Source organism: Pagrus pagrus (assembly GCF_965226575.1).
Source record: "Pagrus pagrus genome assembly, chromosome: 17".
Classification (NCBI taxonomy): domain Eukaryota; kingdom Metazoa; phylum Chordata; class Actinopteri; order Spariformes; family Sparidae; genus Pagrus; species Pagrus pagrus.
The window spans coordinates 573,975-592,005 of record NC_140201.1 but is presented as its reverse complement, the minus strand read 5'-3'; the positions used below and the strand labels follow the sequence as shown (position 1 = coordinate 592,005).

The 18,031-nt window shown below is 44.7% G+C and overlaps 1 protein-coding gene across 9 annotated transcripts; it reads left to right on the top strand.

Annotated features, from left to right (window-relative positions):
* Positions 1-221: 221 nt before the first annotated feature.
* Positions 222-17,891, top strand: pogza (pogo transposable element derived with ZNF domain a). Of its 9 annotated transcripts, XM_084378537.1 has the most exons (27): positions 490-1,584; positions 1,685-1,895; positions 3,791-3,933; positions 4,064-4,167; positions 4,243-4,287; positions 4,750-4,807; positions 8,526-8,720; positions 8,789-8,983; positions 9,147-9,232; positions 9,331-9,480; positions 9,584-9,873; positions 10,952-11,109; positions 11,399-11,499; positions 11,590-11,736; positions 11,909-12,043; positions 12,162-12,236; positions 12,360-12,457; positions 12,547-12,699; positions 12,989-13,048; positions 13,253-13,365; positions 13,567-13,621; positions 14,068-14,239; positions 14,808-15,221; positions 15,660-15,962; positions 16,045-16,239; positions 16,327-16,457; positions 16,533-17,891. In XM_084378537.1, exons 3-27 carry the CDS (start codon positions 3,813-3,815, stop codon positions 16,801-16,803), a joined length of 3,825 nt encoding a protein of 1,274 aa, XP_084234663.1. In that variant the 5' UTR covers positions 490-1,584; positions 1,685-1,895; positions 3,791-3,812; the 3' UTR covers positions 16,804-17,891. The 9 variants fall into 9 exon arrangements, with proteins under 9 accessions (XP_084234660.1, XP_084234665.1, XP_084234663.1 ...); XM_084378534.1 differs by lacking the exons at positions 490-1,584; positions 1,685-1,895 and adding an exon at positions 222-415; XM_084378539.1 differs by lacking the exons at positions 490-1,584; positions 1,685-1,895 and adding an exon at positions 223-415 and having other exon boundaries at positions 3,805-3,933.
* Positions 17,892-18,031: the final 140 nt, after the last annotated feature.

The following is an 18,031-nucleotide window of genomic DNA, read 5'->3' as shown; positions in this document are numbered from 1 at the left end:
GTCAGTACGTAGCTCAGCTCGTCTCTCTTTTTATTTGTGAACTTAAAATAATGTAAAAACTGATTTCATGCAGCAGAACAGCTCCAGACAGTGACGGATACTGACTCTTATATTAAAGTATTAATATCTGTACTATTATTATTCATGTATTAATACAACAAACACGTTTAATGACGTCAAACAGTTGATTTATACTAAATATTAAACATGTATTAATCTGCAGAACAACTAATACAACAGCTGTCACATAAACAACATTAACAACATGTAATGAACGTAAACAGCTCAGAAACACAATATTACACATTATGTGTACGGGACACTCAGCAGGTTTACATGATACATGTTGGTACCAGATGACCCAGAACCAGATGAGGACAGATTAATGGACCGATGGACTGAAGAAGATGAGCAGGTCCATCATGTGTTGACACAGATGAATGTTTAATACCTCATATTTTATTATAACTTTAAGGAAGAGAAGCAACAAACTCAGACCGTCAAGTCTGTTTTTATGAGTCAGTTAATTAAATTATTTGCTATATTTTGCTATTAGCTTGCAAAATTGAATAAATGCTAACTCACCAGCTAGCTGTAGCTTTAACACAGTGTTTGATTCATATCACGAATTATTATTTGTGTGTCTGTCTTCTGAGGAGCTAGTTCATGTTAGCACTGGCTACATGAAGTTTTTAAGAGTTTGATTTTACAAAACGTGTTTAAAAGAGACGACAGATGTTTTCAGGCGGTGACACAAATGTCTAATGTTGCATCATTTAATCTGAGAAGGTTTTAAATGTCATTAAAACATAAGGAGTTGCTGTTTAGCAGGATTAGCTTAGCGAGCATCCAGACACCTGAGCTGGCTTCAACACGCCCAGCTGACACACGTCGCTGTTGTAATTATTATCGGCAACATCTCAGATTTAATGACACTCTTTCACTTCGGGAACATTTTTTGTTTAATTAACTACCGCGACCTATTTCATGGTTAATACACAGCTAGCCAAGGCAGCTAGCCTCATTGTGTAGGCTAACTTATAATTAAATGCAAGCTAACCCTAAAGCTAACGTTTTCATAAATAGCCTCAGAAACCACTGAGGCTAATGAGGATCCACCCGCCGGCAGCTCGCGTGATTGTACCTGCGGGATGAAGTCAACTTATTTTCTAACAATTATTTCACAGAAACGTTGATGACAGTCGCAGGTTGTCGTTTGTATTCGCGCTGGCAATCCGCCAAAGTCGGCTAACTAACATTAGCCGACGTTTGGCTGCTCAGACAGCAGGACGACCCGGTTCAGCTGCTGACAACTGAACTTAAGTGTGTTCGCGTTTCGTCCTCTTTATCTGCCGGATCAAACTACTTCAGCCATTATGTAAAAGTCTGAATTACATGTGGTGAAAGAGAGTCGGACTAGTTTTGCGTGTGAAGTTTATCAGGCGAAGTTTAATGATATAGTGAAACGTTAGCATGCTAATATCGGTTAGCATGCAGAAGTTAGGTTCAGGTTCGCTGAACGTTGCTGAAGGTGTTCGTGTTCAGACGGACTCGTGTTGTTTGCGTGGTGTTTTTCGCCAACAGGTGATTATTAAACGATGACAGCGTCAAGTTACTGATATTAAAACCATATCAGTGCCGTAGCTGCGCCTTACAGCAGATATCATTCCGCCTTCACATACAGCACCGTCACCTCAGCCAGAGGAGGGGAAGTGGCGGAGGGATACATCAGTGCCGTCTACAGCGAACAGCCCGAACGCTGAGCACGGTGCCAACTGCTAACAGCCAGAGTGCATGAGGCTCACTGATTCACTCTTTACTCTCCGAAAACACCGTTTAAGAGAGGAATTTTTACGGAATAAGTATTTATTTGACACATAGAAGGTCCGGACAAGGTAAGCGAACGCCCGCTGCACTCTTTTAATCGGATATCTTGCAGAGTAAATGAAGTCTGTGAGTAGCTGCTAGGCTAGTTGTTAGCTTGTTAGCATTAGTAGCTTCAGGTTAAGTTGGCTGAGGAGCAGCAGGCAGCTCAACATGCTGCAGTGAAACAACACTCAGTTTGTTAATATCAGCTCAAGTTTAGTTCAGTTAGAAGACAGAAAGTAGGTGTAAAGTCAGCCATCTTGTGCATTTAGCTTGTTCTGTAGCTGCACTGTGTTTTAATTAGCTTTGAATGAGACATTAGCTTGCTAGCTGAGCCTGCTAACTGATTGAGCTAATATTTCAGAACTATGTTGCTTCTTGTCACGTTTTTGACCAGTGAACACATTAATAACTCAGTGACAGCAGCTGTGAACCATGCTAGTTATTAGCTACTTAGATATTTAATGTTATTTTTGTAAAAGTGAAAGTAAAACTAACTGAATTATCATCACAGTTTAAACAACAGAGCTAACTTTGTGACATTTGTCAATTAAAATAAGTTTATATTTACATAAATATATATAAAGTTGTATATTGTGACTTGTTTGGATGAGATGCAGCAGAATAAACTGCTGTGATATATTTCGGTGTCTATACAGTTTTCAGATGTCACAATGCAGCTCATGTTTTATTTCTGCCATTTTCTTTATATTCTTTATTACATATGTTCTTTATTATAGAGTATTATTATTATTTTTATTTATTATTATATAGTTGTTGTGTCAATTAATGAAAATAAAAATGTTCATATCTGACAAAAGTAAAGTTGTAGCAACTTGAGCTAATAGCAGTTTTTAAAAAATGTCACAATAATAATTTTACAATATTTATTACATTGTAAAAACATCAGATATTTAACTTGAGGGATAAAACACAAACCTCGGAGCTGCCGACCTCAGGCGCTCAGCGTGTCTGACCTCATGTGACGTCACTCAGCAGGTCCAGCGGTGATGAACGAATATCCACGGATATATTATCACATCTTTAGTGCAGAGCTGTGTGGCAGTGAGTAACGACACAAACACTGTTCATGTTAAAGACGCTTCACACCTGCTGTAGCCACGTTGTTGCTACGGTAACGCCTCCCTCTGGCAGTCCAGTCGTCACTAAAACATAAAAAACACTGGTTCTTCAGAACATGTGGGTCGCCTCAGTCTCCACACTTACAGAGTAACTAAACCCCTCGGTTTTGGCTGAGGTTGGAGGTGGCTCGGCTGGAAATTCAAAAAATGCCTCGACTCTGAGCGGGGCTCCAGGTGCAGTTAGGACACGCCCCCCCCCCTCTCCAAAACTAATCGGCCTCCATCTCAGCCAATAGCAAAATTCGATTGTAATAGCCGGGTTTCAACCCATAGAGGGCCGTCACTCTTACATTTTACAACAAAGTACGCCAAGTTGAAATACTTTGACTAAAATGTCAGTTGGACCAGAATCAATCAACAACAGTACTTCATACCCAGATACATTTGTTTTCAGCAGAAAAGGTTACTCTTTAAAAAACACTCTTATACTGTCAAATACAGAGAGATTCATCATCATCATCATCATCATCTGAACTCTTTAACAAGCGCTTCATTAACACACTTTAGTTTAAATACAACAGTTTAACTGAGTCCACATTTATATTTGAACAAGTTATTTACAGTTGATAAAATGTTTCTGCAGTTTGTGAAGTTAGTGACACAAAAACAAACAAATAAGAATCACAGCAGCCTGATCACCTGCTCACCTGATCACCTGATCACCTGATCCATCAGTCAGCTGCCAAAACACAAGTTTAACTGGATTCAAATCAGTAAATTGACCTTTTGATTGTGTGAAATCTGTAATTTATTGGTTGATTAAAACTTGACTTGTCTGACAGGTGTGTCTTTGCAGGTGAAGAGATGGAGGAGGTGATGGTGGAGAGAACAGCAGGTGGAGCTGCAGACCTGCTGATGGAGTGTGATGAAGAGGAGCTGGAGGTTTACCCTCAGTCACCAGAGAGAGACGAGGAGGAGGAGGAAGGTGATCAGCTGCTCTCAGATCAGTCACTGTCATGTGACCCATCAATGTCACTCCTCACTCACTTTTAATATCCGTCAGAACAACGTGTCAAACGTGTTGATGTCACAGTGTGTCCTCTGTGTGTCTGCAGGTCTGGAGGCTGATGATGAGACGGACCCGCCACCAGTCAGGATCATCCCCATCCCAGTTCAACCAGTCAGCAGCTGCAGCCTCAAACACAGCAGCACACTGCAGGTGACAGATGTGCAGGTGACAGATGTGCAGGTGACAGATGTGCAGGTGACAGATGTGCAGGTGACAGATGTGCAGGTGTCAGATGTGCAGGTGTCAGATGTGCAGGTGACAGATGTGCAGGTGACAGATGTGCAGGTGTCAGCTGGACCTGATGATGTGTTGGTTCAGATTAGTTCTGTTTGTGAGTTGATGTTCTGGCTGGTTTCAGTTCGAGTGAATTGGGTCGAGTTTATTGTTGGTTTGTTAAATTTTAGTTAATAAAACAAACGCTGTTAAAGGTCCAGTGTGAAGGATTCATGGAGCTCTGCAGTTCAATATCTGAATCTTCACTCAAAGAGAAGCAGAACTCAAAGAAACCGGATCGATTCAAAACAGAAACATCTTCTGTAATTTGATTAATTGATTGTTGCAGATGAGAAGAATAGTGTTCATCTATTTTATATATCTTTTATTTTAATCATCACAACTGTTAGCTGACGTCCTCCAGATGAACGTTGTTATATAAAAGTTTGAGAACATTTGATAAATATAAGATATAATATTTACGTGTGTGTGTGTGTGTGTGTGTGTGTGTGTGTTCAGTGTTCAGGTCCGCTGGGCTTCAGGCTGAACGGTCGACCCGTCTCGCTGCTGCCTGGAGGTCAGTTCACTTTGTAGTCAATGTTTTTCTTCTAAACTATTTTCTCTCATTTCATAAAACCTCCTCAACATCTAGTTTTCTTCTCAGTCTGAATCACTTCAAAGTCAGACTGAAGTTCAGAACCTGCAGGAGACGTCTGCTGTCAGGATGTTTGTTTAAATGCCCCAAAATAATTGTGTTTCATGTTTCAGATTCTTGTGTCATGATGACCTGAGCTAAGCTAAGCTAAGCTAACCAGCTGCTCACTGCAGCTTCAGTGTACAGAAATGAGAGGAATCAGTCTGAACATGTGACTCTGACAGAAAGAGGAGAAGATTTCAGAGAACTGATGATATAAAGTCAGGCTCAGCCATCATCTCCTGATGATATAAAGTCAGGCTCAGCCATCATCTCCTGATGATATAAAGTCAGGCTCAGCCATCATCTCCTCCTGATGATATAAAGTCAGGCTCAGTCATCATCTCCTCTTGATGATATAAAGTCAGGCTCAGTCATCATCTCCTGATGATATAAAGTCAGGCTCAGTCATCATCTCCTCCTGATGATATAAAGTCAGGCTCAGTCATCTCCTCCTGATGATATAAAGTCAGGCTCAGTCATCATCTCCTCCTGATGATATAAAGTCAGGCTCAGCCATCGTCTCCTCCTGATGATATAAAGTCAGGCTCAGCCATCGTCTCCTCCTGATGATATAAAGTCAGGCTCAGCCATCGTCTCCTCCTGATGATATAAAGTCAGGCTCAGCCATCGTCTCCTCCTGATGATATAAAGTCAGGCTCAGTCATCGTCTCCTCCTGATGATATAAAGTCAGGCTCAGCCATCATCTCCTCCTGATGATATAAAGTCAGGTGAAGTCTCAGAACATTTCTGGAGCTTCACAGTAAAACAGAGTTGCAGCGTTCTGCTGAACAGCTGAAGCAGCTGATGATTTAAAACGGAGAAACAACCAAACAATACACGAATACAACTTTCCTCCTGAGAGTAGGGCTGGGCGATATCTCGAATATACTCGATGTATCGCGGCTTGTTCTCTGTGGGATGTAGAAAATGACTATATCGTAAATATTCGAGTACACGTTCAATTGTCACGCAGTTGCTTTTAGTTGCGGGCATTGAACTACAGGTTTCTCTCACTCTTTCTCATCTCACCGCACAGAGAGATAAAACAAGTGCACCTAGTTACGTACATCACATTCTGTTGTGCGTGCAACGTCATACGCCCGGCAGCATGTAGCAGCAGAGATCTCAGGTAGCGGCAGCAGCAGGTGCTATGACAAATGGCGGTGGTTTGGGTACAAGAGGGAGGACGTTGAACAAATAACCGTAATATGTAAAGTATGCCGCAAAAGCGTCGCCACAAAAGGTGCTAATCGAACTTACATCACCATTTGAGAACCCGCCCGCTAGAAAACGACGAGTGCTTGAAACTCCGCGCGAGCGCACCTCCGGCCGGTGCCATATCGAAGAAAGTGCCGAAGCAACCAGCACTGACGCAGCTGAGTCTGGCGTCAACACCATACGACAACAATAGTCAAAAACAGAAGGAGATCACGTCCGCAGTAACCCACCACATAGCGAAAGACATGGCCCCAGTGAGTGTGGCTGAAAAGCCCAGATTCAGAAAGCTCATCAACACACTTGACCCAAGATATAAAATACCTAGTCGCGAATATTTTGCAGAGAAAGCTCGAGCTGAGTTTTACATTAAAGTGAGAGAAGAGCTGGCCAATACATTTCATACAGAAGAAACCAAAACTAAAGCTGTGAACTTTTCATGTTCACCATTTGATTTCCTATAATGCAGCTTATTTTTATTTTACTGTTGTTTGAAATAACCTGTGTGACATCCTGCACAAAAGTGCATGTATTTCTTTTAAAATGTCCTAGTGGCATTATGCACAAAATGTGCACTTTAATTTAGTGTTATTTTGATACGTCATATTAGTTACATCATGCATTAAAGCAGGGGTAGACAATAAGGGAAATTTGCCACTGGCCCAGGAATCGATCCCCATAATAACGAAAAAGACCAATTTGATTTTATAACATTTATTTTAATACTGCAGTACTGAGGTCAAAAGTGCAAATACATAAATCAAAAGTGCAAACAGTGCTGCATTAGTTCTTCCTCATCTCCTCCTCAGTTGGTTGATTTTTGCGCCCCCCTCCATGTTACAGGGCGTTTTACTTGACACATGTTAAAAAAATAAGATAAGATTTACAGCCTCAGCCCACACCATGTTCTCTAATGCAGACATCAAGTTTAAATATTTGACCAACAGTGTTTTAAAGGAGGAGGATCTGAACAGCTGTTCTATTCACACTTAAAATGTTTTTTGTCTTTTCAATGTAATTTTCAATCTATGAAATCAATGTTTCTTTTTTTTTGCCAAGCTTCTCTCAAGTTTTACTCTGTCAAATAATCAACCATCTACAGAACCATCAGTACGCTATTTTTAACATCTTCTTCTTCTCATCATCATTATCATTAATTATTATTATTAATAATATTGTTTAAAGTGAGCCTCTTATCGTTCAACAGAAAAATATATCATACAAGCAGCAACTTCTGCAGCCTTGTCAGTCTGATGCGAGTTATCACTTTCTGTCATCACTAACATGTTAATGATCAAAGAAGCTCTGAGGCTTTGTTCTATGTTATAATACAAGATTTCAGCATTGAGCTACAATCAGGCAACATTCATGACTCTGTACAGTCAAACTAACCAAACACTTCTTATTGATCATCATTATAAAGTTTCAGGGCGGTCCTGTAACCATGGTAACTCACGGTGCCAGAGGGGAGGGAGAGACGCTGAATGAAGCCGTTTACACAGATACACTGCAGACAAAGTCCAGACTATAGTTGTTATTTCACACATGTAGCACACAACAGGAGACTCTCCGTGTCAGACGAGTTCTCACGTGCTGACTAAACTCAGCTGATAACGCAGCAGCGCGACGAGTCCTTGCTAGCTAAGCAGCTAAACTTTAGCACCGCTCCGTGTTGAGATCCCGCCCTGTGTGGGTCACTACACTGTCATTGGTCAGGCACGCACACGCTGTTAACGATACAATTGGCTGTAGAGTGTGACAATCTGTCAATAAACATCAGCCAACAGTTCTCCTCCGATCTACATTGATCTCACAAGTCGCCTCTGTTAAGTTTGAATGAGGAAATCCGTCATAGCGACGGAGAACTTTAATCCATGCCGGCCCCACCGGGCCAGTGCTCGGAGCGTTCTGGTGGCCCTGACGGTTTTAAAAGTACGTCCGGGCCACCGGGCCATTTATATTGTCGACCCCTGATTAAAGGCACTTTATTTGTTTTGAAATGACATGATGTTTGTGCCACTGCTTAATATCTATTTAATAAATACAGTTTTGATAAATGTGTTTAGTTGTGATTTCACCCTTTTGGCATGAATGTTTAAAATCAGCATATATTAATGCAGTATGAACAAGAACGTTTTAATGTAGACACGTAGAATCATCATACTGGCATGATTGTATGCATCAAAGTGTTAATTCAAGGCTAAGGCAAAATATCGAGACATATATCGTGTATCGTGACATGGCCTAAAAATATCGGGATATTAGTAAAAGGCCATATCGCCCAGCCCTACCTGAGAGACGTCAGTCACCACCTCTCGGTCCTCGTGGCCCCTCTGAACCAGTTTTACCTCCGCTGACCTCTAAATGTTCTCCATCCTGCAGGTGCAGGTGTGGAGCTGAAGCTGCGCTCTCATCCTGAAGGTTCATCCAGCGGCTTCACCTCAGTCCAGATCCCCGTCACTCTGACGGTCCACAGTCCTGCAGGGACTCGGCACATCAACACTACGGCCTCCCTGACCGCAGCTGCTGCTCCTGCTGCTATTATACCCAAGACTGAGCCCAACCCCATCATCACAGGTAACACCTCCACCTGTCTGGCTGAGTTTAAAGAAGTTGTGAGTTTCTAACCTCTCTGTGTCGTCCAGGTGTGGTCTCAGGTGAAGCAGCTCAGAGGGTATTGAGCAACCACAGCGTGAACTTCAAATTCACCCCCCCTGTGACGGGACTGAAGACGCCACCCAGCACCTCCGCCGTCACCCTCACCTCTCCACAGACCACGGTCTCAGCACCACGCGGCAGCAGCAAGAGACGTGCACCGCCTCCCAAACTGCTCCACAAAGGTCTGACTGACGTTTCTGTTCACCTGCATCAGTTTTAATTAGTTTAATGAGTTGATGACAAGTTCAGACTCACTGAAGCAGCTGTGTGTGTGTGTGTGTGTGTGTGTGTGTGTGTGTGTGTGTGTGTGTGTGTGTGTGTGTGTGTGTGTGTGTGTGTCCTCAGGTCAGCTGGGACCCGTCTCTCCACCCGACTGTCTCGTCTGCAGGTCTCAGTACAAACTCATCATGGAGCTCCGAGGATTCATGTGTGTAAGTCATGAAGCCCCGCCCCCTTTGCTCATTGTAAGGGTTAGTGTGACATCACACGCCCTGACCCCGCCCCTAACACCTCCCTCCTCGTCCTCCAGCTGTGCAGCCCTGAGATCGCTCAGAGTCTGAAGAACCTGAAGAACCTGAAGAAGAGGAAGAAGAAGAAGAAGCACAGGAGGAGCAAGACGTCCAAATCTCCCAAAGAGCCTCAGAGCACCAGTAAAGTGTCGAAGAGTCGACCGTCAGCGGTGAGTCCTCCTGCTCAGTCCTCCTCAACAGAGTAATCAGATTACTGAAGCTCTTCACTGTGTTTCTGGTCGCATGAATCCACTTCCTGTGTGTCTCCTTCAGGCTAAAGTCACCTCTCCGATCCAGAGGACCCACAGACCGTCTGATGACTTTGTGCCGGTCCGGTTCACCAGCCCCGTCCCGCCCCCCGTCACCGCCTGCAGCCCTCAGGTTCAGAACCAGTCTGAACCTCCGTCTGACCAGCTCCGTGGTAAACTGGTGATAATGGTGGAGGACTTTTATTATGGCTCGGCCAGAGGACAAAGCTCCATCAAAGACAGCAGGACGGACAGAAAACCAGCCGGACCGTACCGCTGCATCCACTGTCCACACACACTCCGCAACAACATCAAGTGAGACACACACGGACAGTATACACACACACACACACACACACACACACACACACACACACGGACAGTATACACACACGGACAGTATACACACACACACACACACACACACACACACACACACACACACACACACACACACACGGACAGTATACACACACACACACACACACACACACACACACACACACACACACGGACAGTATTCACACACACACACACACACACACACACACGGACAGTATTCACACACACACACACGGACAGTATACACACACACACAGACAGTACACACACACACACACACACACACACACACACACGGACAGTATACACACACACACACACACACACACACACACACACACACTCAGACAGACAGTATACACACACACACACACACACACACACACACACACTCAGACAGACAGTATATACACACACACACACACACACACACACAGTATTTGGTTTAATGTTTCTGATGTTCAGTTCAAAGTCTGATGAATGTTGTTGGATCCAACTTGAGTTAATGACTTGATGATTGAGATGTTTCTTTATTTAAAGTGTAATTAACCCCCAGGTTTTGGCTGAGGTGGTGCATTGATTGTGGGCGGGGCTCCAGGAGCAGTTAAGACACCTCCAGTCACTCTGTGCAGCCTCCAACAGAGCCCCTCCCCCTCCCACACCAGCACTACACTCACACCTGCAGAAACACACACAGAGGGGCGGGGCCAACAGTGGTGGCTCGTGATGTAAGCTGCCTCCAAAACTCATCGGCCTCCATCTCGGCCAATAGCAAAATTCGATTGTAATAGCCGGGTTTCAACCCATAGAGGGCAGTCACTCTTACCTTTTTACAACAAAATACACCAAATTGAAATACTTTGACTAAAATGTCAAGAGTTGGACCAGAACACATCAACAACACTACTTCACACCCAAATACATTTGTTTTCAGCAGAAAAAAGTGGTTTGGGGGTTTAGTTACACTTTAAATATAAAACTTGTTTCACTGACACGGTTCTGATAAAGGAACCAGAAGTTTTACTGGTTGATGATGAACTTTGTGTTTCAGGTTGATGAGTCACATGAACCAACACGTGTCCACGATGTCGGAGCAGGACGGACTCATGGACTCCGCGTCTTCATGTCCTCACTGTTTCCGTCCCTTCACCTCTCCCTTCAAACTACAGTGTCACCTGGAGGCCGTTCACAGTCAGTACAAGTCCACAGGTCTGTCTCTCACACACACACACACACACACACACACACACACACACACACACACACGGCTTCTATGTGTCATTATTGAAGAACAGTAGTAAAACATTAATTTAACAGGTTTATTCTGAACGCTGTGAATAAACAGAATCAGGTGATTGTTTCTGCTTCATCACTTTATAATTAGATTATTGATCCGAGTGCGAACGTCTCCAGAGTTGACGGGGTGTGTCAGATGTTGTGTGATGTCGTGTGTGATGTCATGTGTGATGTCGTGTATGATGTCGTGTTGTTTATCCAGCTAAGTGTAAGATCTGTGAGCTGGAGTTCGGCAGCGAGCCGTCCTTCCTCTGGCACATGAAGAGCGCTCACAAACCAGGAGAGATGCCGTACGTCTGCCAGGTGAGTTGGCTCCGCCCACATCTTCATCAACACTGTTATTAATATTAATATTGTTGAATATTTAATGTGTGTGTGTGTGTGCGCACGCAGGTGTGTGACTTCAGGTCGTCCTTCTACTCGGACCTCTGGACTCACTTTGAGCAGCTTCACGCCGACACCAAACACCTGCTGTGTCAGTACTGTCTGAGAGTGCTGCGCAGTAACACCTGCTACCAGCAGCACTTCGCCCGACACCAGGTACACAACTACACACAAATACACATACGCTACTTCAACACTGTCCAAGCTACATCACAGTGAGGACGTTAAACAAACCAACAGACGAGATTCATCCTGGTTCTGACGAGAAGAAGTAGAACCAAGAACTGATTTTCACGCCTGACGTCTGTTTGTGTGTTTCTGTGTGTAGAAGAAGAACGTGTTCAGCTGTGACAAGTGTCGTCTCCACTTCCTGTACATCAGAGAGCGAACTGAACACAACCTCCTGCACCACAGAACCCACATCAGACCTCCACAGCTCACCGGACTCAAACCTGGAACCAAGGTACACGACAGATCCAACGGACCAACATGATGAACAGAACTCTGCATGTTGTGTCCTGACGCACTGAAATATAAAACCTGTTCAGTGACTAACAACAGGCCCGTCTGTGTGTCTGTAGGTGACGGTGAGGACGTACTCTGTAGTCCAAGGATCTGAAAGTGAAGAGGTACCGAAGAAAAGAGCTGCATTAAAGGTCCGTCTCCCCTGAAACGTCTCAACAACTCTGTGATGTTCATGTGATTAAATGTTCCCCTCAGGATGAATTCTTCATCCACACGTCTGGATCTCCTCATGTTCTTCTTCTTCTATGGTCCAGGTGGTGGATGTTGACCCGCCCCCACCCAAACAGGAAGCTCCCAGAAGGAAACCAGTGGAGAGTCTGGGACCACTGCTGTCCAACCTGAACCAGCAGAGGTACGGACCCACAACTGCCCCCTCCAGAACCTCTGTAAACATCTGGACATCTCTCACCATGTCTGTCTCTCTCTCTCTCTGTGTTTCAGTGAGGACACCGGTGTCTCTCGTCCCTCGCAGCACTGTCTCGAGTGTCTGACGTGGTTTCAGGACTTCAGGACTCACTTCCCCTCTCTGGTCCACTGCTCGCTCTGCAAGTTTGTCACCTGCTGCTCCACCTCCTACGCCAACCACATGATCAAGTAGGTCCCATCTGCATATTTTAATCAGTCCAGAAAATGATGTGATGTCTTCAGATGTCTCGTTTGATTTGACCGACAGTCGGAACAAGTTCAGTCTGTCCTCACAGATCCAAACAGACACAACAGTCACTGATGATGTTGAGGCCTGTGTTCATGAATGATCGCTCTGCTGTTAATGCACAAATAAATACAGGAAGAAGAATAAAAAGCAACGTGTGTGTGTGTGTGTGTGTGTGTGTGTGTGTGTGTGTGTGTGTGTGTGTGTGTGTGTGTGTGTGTGTGTCCACAGTAACCATGCCACCTGCAGGAAGAAGCCTCAGTATCACAGTATCTTCCTGTCTGAGCCGAGGTAACTTTATTGTGTTTAATGTTCTCGAAACTGCTTGTTAATAAAGTTTCATTCATTTCTGTGACAGAAAATTAAACATAAGTTCTGTTTCTCTCATTAACATGTCAGAGCTTCACTGATCAATATGTTATTTATTTAATTTATATATTTATTGACTCAGTCAGCTGGTGTGTGTGTGTGTGTGTGTGTGTGTCTGTGTTTCAGGTTGTCACATAAGTTGAAGTGTGTGTGCACGTTTACCACCTGCAAAGGAGACGTGATGGCCAATCACCTGACAGAGAGACCAGACCATCACTGTATCATGTTAGCACACAACGGTAACACACACACACACACACACGCAGACACACACACACACACACACACACACACACACACACACACACACACACACACACTATTTAAGGAGTTTGTTTGTTTTATATATTATATATATTGAGATAATCCAGCCTGATGTTCATGATGTGACCAGTAGGTGGCAGCAGAGTGAATTAATTCTTCTGCTTCTTCTTCTTCAGAGTCCAGTATGAATGGTGAGAAAACGAACACACAACCAGCTGACATCTCCTCCAGGTAAACTCACATCAGACACTGGAGCAAACCTCTGCTCCTTCACAGTAAAAGCCTTTTTAAAATCAGCTCTTTCAGAGTAAAAGCATGATAGATGACAGGAGTCTGAAACTGCAACAAGATGCTGGGCAAAGAGGCAGAAGTTGAGGGCTTTTAATGTGAAGGGGCAGCAGAGATGAAGGTGTTGGGTTAGCTCCACATGCTAACGTCACGTCTTGTCTCGTCACTAATGAACTCTGAACTTTTTGTGAGGGAAAGTTTTAACATTTAAACAAATCTGATGAAACCTTTTCTTCTTCTTCCTCACGCTCTCCGGTTCTTACATCACTTCCTGTCCAGCTATCGATCAGTTAAACAGAATTGAATCTGATCAGGAATCAGTTTTTAATTATTATTTATCTCATCATAACCTCCTGCTCCTCCTGCTCCTCGTCCTCCTCCTCCCACAGTGTGACGTCCCCCAGCAGTCAGGGGGGCGGAGTCTTCATCCCCATCCACCTCCTCCCCTCCGGTCAGACCTCCTCACAGCTTTCAGTCAAAGCCCTCACCTCCCCCTCCCCCCTCTCCTCTCCCCCCGCCATGACCATCAAGTTCCTGGGGCCCCGCCCACAACCTGACCAGGTGAGCGCATGTGTTTTATTGTGTTTGTCATATAAAACTGATCAGTCAATATCATCAATATTCTGTTATTGATAAAGATTCAGATGTGTTGTTTATCAGACTGATGTTCTTCAACTGTTTTAATCATCTTTCATTAATTTATCTGCTGATTAATTAATCGATTAGTTCAGTAATTTTTTGATGAATCATTTTGTTGGTAAAACTTCAGGAGAAATACGAAAAGACAGTTTGTCAGAATCAAAGTTTAACATCTCGATTTAATTGTTGATTAATCTGCTGATTATCTTCTAGATTTTATCAGTTGTTTCTCTAAATTGTTGAAAAATGTCGTTCAGTGTTTCGTTCACTGTCACTGAGGAAAGAAACCAGGAAACATTCACATTGAAGGAGCCGACGTCAGAGAAGAGACTTTATTTTGGTGATTTAATGTAACAATTGACAACTAATCAATTAATTGTTGCTGGTTTAGATTTGATGACTTAGTTACGGTCACATGAAGCGGACATCATGCGCAGTATGTATCGCATGATGACGATGATGATGTTTGCGTCCTCCTCTTCCTCCTCAGTGTTTCGTCTCTCCTCTGTCGGCCTCCCAGCTCTCAGCCGTCCTCTCCTACCTGTGTCACGGCGTCCTTCAGGCCACCCGCGGCGTCCAGCCATCTCCTCTGACCATCCACTCGTGGATCCGGCAGCAGGAGCATCATCTGTCGTACAGGAAGTGGTGCTGGAGGACGGAGAAGTTGGCGGAGTGGGTGATGAGTCAGAGGGAGCAGCAGCTGAGCGTGAGCGAAGACGTGCTGCTGCAGACGGCGAGGAAGGCTCTGGGAGAGAACGGTCAGCTGACCGACTGTTACAGCTGGGCCGTCGACTTCCTGCTGAGACACGAGCTCGCCGTGCAGCCGTCCCTGAACCACCGAGGAAAACTGCCCCGGAGCATCCGGGACAACAGCCGCGTCTTCATACAGCTGCTGTCTGCACAGGTGTGTCACAGATTACCCTCTACTCAAGTATCAATACCACAGAGTACAAATACTCTGTTACTTTAACTGTAACAACAAAATAAAAGAGAACTGTCAGGATATTTATCAGTAAGTTGAGCATGACATCATACTTATTTACAGTACCCAAGTAAATGTACTTAGTTACTTTCCATCATTATCTTCTGACTTAATAACAAGCGATGACTCGACACCGTCGGTGCAGCGACTCCGTGTCCACCCCGGATGAATCAAATGAGGCGGGGCTAAATAATAAATACCTCGTAGCATCGTAGCTTAAATTGAGTTTCTGCACTGAGCCATTCAAAACCTCATTGACAAAACCACAAATTTAAAGTATTTAACATTGATATTTTGTATAATTTCAGCTGCTTTAAATCACAGAGCAACTCTGAGGTGACAAACTGTTCTTGTGTTCAGGTCCAGGGTAAGAACGTTCCTCCTAACTTCGTGGCCTCCATGGATGAGTTCTCCATCTTCATCGACCAGGACCGGTTCTCGGACCAGAACCCGTCGGCCCTGCGGCTGTTCGGCTCGCCTGAAGAAAAACCTGTGTTTGACATTGTCCTTTCAGCTCTGTCTGACGGGACGCTGCTGCCCCCTCTGCTGTTCTACAGAGGAACCCCTTCACTCCTTCCTGAAGGGTTCCCCGGCAACGTTCTGCTGGAGGCCCGGCAGGAAGAATTCACAGACCAGGACTGCCACAAGATCTGGATCAACAAGGTCTGTGTGACTACCTGAGCTCAGGGAGGAGTATGTCTGAGTTTTAGTCTGGTCATGTGACGTCATGTTTACCTGTGTGCAGGTGTGGAAGCCTCACGTGGTGTCTCACTGGCAGTCAGTGTTGATAGTGGACATCCACCGCGGTCACCTGACGGACAAGTTCAGGACCAGTTTGACCTCACTGTCCACAGACGTCTTCTTCATCCCGTCAGGATGCTGCTGCCGTCTGCAGCCGCTGGACGTCTGTGTGACGCCGGTGCTGCGAGACTTCCTGCAGGTAGTCTCACCTGTACCACCTGTCTGAATCCGTCCCACCTGTGTGATGTAATGCTGATGTCCTGATGTGTTGCTCCTCCTCCTCCAGGCCCGGTGGACTCAGCTGGTCTCTCAGGGGGGTCTGGATGGTCTGGGTCTGGACCAGCTGGCTCTGACTCTTGCCTGCTGGCTCAGTGAAGTGTCCTCCACCTTGAACTCAGAGACAAACGTCCTCCGCAGGTGTGATGCCTCTGAATCTAGAGACGCAGCGTTTCTTCTTCTGTGGTTCTGTGCTAACATACGTCTGTGTTGCAGGTCTTTTGCCTCGGCGTGTAACCTGCAGGAGGTGGAGGACCGGGAGGAGGTGGTGAGGATCATCCAGGCTCTGACTGAGGCTCTGGTCCAGCCTCTGGAGACCTTGGAACCTGCACCTGATCCAGAACCAGAGCTGGAGCTGCTGCTGGTGATGGAGGAGGAGAAGAAGCAAAAGGAGAAGCAGCAGGAGGAGTCGTTGGTTAAAAGCCCGACAGCTCTGCATCAGGTGTTCGATGGCGACAGTGATCAGGAGTCGTTTGTTGGTTTCTAGGACGAGTGATTGACTCTGCTGACGACAGGAAGTCAGAAACAGCAACACGACGTCTGATTGGTGCTGAGAAACAACAGGTGATGGAGGTTTGCTGTGATGGAGCCTTCAGACGAGGGCGAAGGGAAACACTTTGGATCTCTGTCTTTATCTACAGAAGCCCTGAATGGACACGATTCAGTTGTTTATCTCCAGATAACATTTTATGTGGTTATCTTGTGACAGACGTCAGATTTCTGGTGAGAACTGAAGTTGATCTGAAGTGAACTCGTCTGTGGAGCTGCAGCCTGAAACGATGATCTGATTATTAAATCTAAAGGTGAATCCGTCTTTATTAGGAAGTTTACGTCTGTTCCAGCGACATTTTTTTAAACTTTAGCTTTATCTTCACTCCTGTTTATCGACCTGACTGCAGCAGGTCACAGCTCGTACTGTCGCTCGCCAGCTTACAGCTCGTAGAGCAAACTAATCACTCAGACAACAAAGTGATGTGTTGAATAACACGAGGCTCGAACTCGACAGGACACCTCGACTAAAGTTCAGTCTGATGCAGTGACCAATAACCGACCGGCCTCCAGGTCACGTTTACATCTTAAATCAGTCGCCTCGCGCTGTAAAAGATTTCCTGATCCTGATGAACATTTGAGGCAACAGGAGCAAACGACCTTCTGATTTCTGTTGATAACAGAAGAGTTGACGTCAACGACAACAAACTGCAGTCTCAGCTTCTGTATTCATCACTCTGATGAAGAAATGTGAGAAGCTTCAATCCACCGCAGAAGAAACGTCCACTGACTTTGTTTCCTCGTTCGTCCGTCAGGTATTTGATTTCAGGACACGAACGGCTGTTTATCATTTTTATACTGGAACATGAATTATTGTCACGTTTTATAAGAAAATTAAGAGAAAATGTTCAGACAGACTCAAATGTGTTTCTGTAGATGAAGATCATGTTTATTACTGTTAATATTCACGATTTACATGTTCAACTAAACCAGGCTCACATGGTCCTTTTTATCCTCATCTTGACTGACGGCATGCTTTTATTTTGAAATGAGTAAAAGAAATCATTAAAAATCTTTCGTCTTTAAGTCTGTTGATTATTTTATCGAAGGAACAGTGAGTAAGGAACAGTGAGTAAGGAACAGTCAGTAAGGAACAGTCAGTAAGGAACAGTGAGTAAGGAACAGTGAGTAAGGAACAGTCAGTAAGGAACAGTCAGTAAGGCACG

Coding starts and splice junctions, on each gene's coding strand:
- pogza (XM_084378531.1), top strand. CDS start 2,877: ATGAACGAATATCCACGGATATATTATCACATCTTTAGTGCAGAGCTG. Junction 8,721..8,788: donor GCCCAACCCCATCATCACAG/GTAACACCTCCA, acceptor TGTGTCGTCCAG/GTGTGGTCTCAGGTGAAGCA. Junction 9,481..9,583: donor CGAAGAGTCGACCGTCAGCG/GTGAGTCCTCCT, acceptor TGTCTCCTTCAG/GCTAAAGTCACCTCTCCGAT.